Raw genomic sequence first — 2,718 nt, 5'->3', positions numbered from 1 at the left:
GAAAGAATAATGATAAATATTGGAAAAGATATTGGAAAATGAACACTAATGCATTTTTGGTGAAATTGTGAATTGATCCAACCATTCTAAAGAGAAATTTAGAACTATGCACAAAGGGCTTTCAAACTGTGTGTATTTTGATCCAAAGGTGTCTTTACTTGGTCTGTATCTTAGATCACTTAGGACCCACAGAAAACTATTCTTTTTGTAGGGGCAAGGAACTGGAAATTAAGTGAACATCCATAAATTGGGGAATGGCTGATAAGCTTTGGTTTATGAATGGAATGGAATATTGTTGTTCTAAAAAAAAAAAGTGAGCAGTCTGATTTCAGAAAAGCCTGGAAAGACTTCCAAGTACTGATGCTAATTGATCTTAGTAAAACCAAGAGAAGATTGTACATAGCAACAGTATGATTACATGATGATAAACCACGATGGACCTGGATGTTTTCAACAATGAGCTAATTCAAGGCAATTGTGATAACCTTGTGATGGGAAGATCCATCTGCATCCAGAGAAAAAACTATGGAAATTGAATATGGGTCAAAATATAGAATTTTTAGTGTCTTCTGTTATTGTTTGTTTACTTATTTTTTTTTCTTTTTCCATTTTTCTCACCCTTTGATCTGATTTTTCTTGTGCAGCATGAATATGAAAACATGTCTGGAAGAATTGTTCATATTTAACCTTACTTGCTTTTTATTGGAGGGAATGAGGGGGCAGAGGGAGAAAAAATTGAAAGACAAGATTTTGCAAAGGTGAATGTTGAAAATTATCTTTGCATGTATTTGAAAAAATACAAAAAGTTATTAAAATAAAATGGGGAAAATAAATAGGGTAGTTAGGTAGGTTATTGGATATTGTCTGACCTCAGAAGAATCTGAATTAAAATCCACTCTCAGATACCAACTGTGTGACCCTAGGCAAGTCCTTTAACCCCTTTTGCCTCATTTCCTCATCTATGAAATGAACTGGAGAAGGAAATGGCAAACCAGTCCATTATCTTTAACAGAAAAACCACAAATGGGGTTATGAGCAGTCAGATATTACTAAAATGACTCAATAATCAAGAATCAACCATCTCTGAGGCATGAGCATTGAGGAAGACAAGGACATCTGAAAAAGAAACTGAGGGAATGATAAGAAAAAGATGAAAAGAATCTGAGGCCAGATTTGTTTTAACTCTGATTTTCCTGACCCCAGAGTCAGCATATTATAATATTAAAAGGTAAGATCATGGATGCTTTGTGATGATAAAAGCAAGTAGCATTATTCCTCTCCTTTGAATGAAAAATCCTCTTATCATTTTGAATCATTCCAGGCTTGAATCTACTGGCTGAATCAAAATTCGAAGGGAGCATTAAAGTGATCTCACCAGCTTTCTCAGAGCAGCTTTAATGTCCTTGTTTCTCAGACTGTAGATAATGGGATTAAGAGTAGGAGGCAGGATAGTATAGAACACAGACACCATTAGGTCCACAAAAGAAGGACAGGCTGAGGTTGGTTTTAGGTAGGCAACTGCTGCACTATGAAGAAAAATAGTGACAACAATTAGATGAGGCATGCAAGTGGAGAAAGCTTTAGATCGACCCTCTCCAGAGGGGATCTTCAGAACCTTTGAGAATATGTGGATGTAGGAGATGGCAATGAAGAAGAAACAGACAAAACTCAAAGAAGAAGTGACAGCAAGGGCTCCAAATTCAGCTGAGTAATCATCTGAGCAGGAAAGTCTGAGAATTTGGGGAATCTCACAAAAGAACTGATGAATCTTGGTAGAATCACAGAAAGGCAAGGAAAAGCTGGTGGCTGTGTGCAGGAGACCTGAAAGTCCTCCACTCAGCCATGAGGAAGCTGCTATCTTTACACAGGTACTTCTCTTCATGATGATTGCATAATGCAGGGGATGGCATATAGCCACAAAACGGTCATAGGACATCCCTGTGAGCAAGGCTAATTCTGTACAGGCTAAGAAAACCACTAAAAACACTTGCATGATGCATCCTAGGAAAGAGATGGATTGGCTATTGGCCAGACTATTGCTGATGAATTTGGGAACAGTGACAGAAATGTAGCAGAGGTCTAAAAAGGACAAATGCTTCAGGAAAAAATACATGGGCGTGTGGAGCTGATCATCAAAAGTGGTAAGGGAAATGATGAGCAGATTTCCCAGCAGAGCTCCCAGATAAATTAATAGGAATAGCATAGCATATAATATCTGCAGCTCCCGGACCTCAGAGAACCCCATGAGGATGAATTCACTCACCATAGTAACATTGGTCATTTTTTCCCTAGAAGGAGAAAAAGGGAGAAATAAGATATGAAGTGGAGACAGAGACTGTGAATTATCAGAAAAGAAAATTCTTGTGACCAATATCATCAGTGATGTCAATGATTAGACATCAAAATTAATATTATAGAACTGGCATTAGAAATGGAGCCAAGATGGCAGAGTAAAGGCAGGAACTTGCCCAACCTCTCCCCCAAACAGTTCCAAATTTCTTTAAATAATGACTCTAAACAAATTTTAGAGCATCAGAACACCCCCTCCCCAAAATGAGGTAGAACATTTTCCAGGTGAGGTCAACTTAGTAGCTCAGGAGAAAAGATCTGTGACATTAGAGTGGGATCTCAATGTGCAATCCCAGTGCAGTCCCTTCCTGGCACTAGCTCTGCCCATGACCCCAGCATCAGCAAGGCAGAACCTCTGAATCAGCAGTA

The 2,718-nt window shown here is 38.4% G+C and overlaps 1 protein-coding gene across 1 annotated transcript; it reads right to left on the bottom strand.

Annotated features, from left to right (window-relative positions):
• Positions 1–1,360: 1,360 nt before the first annotated feature.
• On the bottom strand, positions 1,361–2,281 carry LOC127557605 (olfactory receptor 14A16-like). Its single transcript, XM_051990913.1, has one exon. It carries the CDS (start codon positions 2,279–2,281, stop codon positions 1,361–1,363), a length of 921 nt encoding a protein of 306 aa, XP_051846873.1.
• Between the last annotated feature and the right edge of the window lie 437 nt (positions 2,282–2,718).

Source organism: Antechinus flavipes, chromosome 3 (genome assembly GCF_016432865.1).
Source record: "Antechinus flavipes isolate AdamAnt ecotype Samford, QLD, Australia chromosome 3, AdamAnt_v2, whole genome shotgun sequence".
NCBI classification, from domain to species: domain Eukaryota; kingdom Metazoa; phylum Chordata; class Mammalia; order Dasyuromorphia; family Dasyuridae; genus Antechinus; species Antechinus flavipes.
The sequence above is the reverse complement of the archived record's forward strand: the minus strand, read 5'-3'. Positions and strand labels throughout refer to the sequence as shown.

What these genes read in the sequence shown, in the direction of transcription:
- LOC127557605 (XM_051990913.1), bottom strand. Translation starts at nt 2,281, where the DNA reads ATGACCAATGTTACTATGGTGAGTGAATTCATCCTCATGGGGTTCTCT.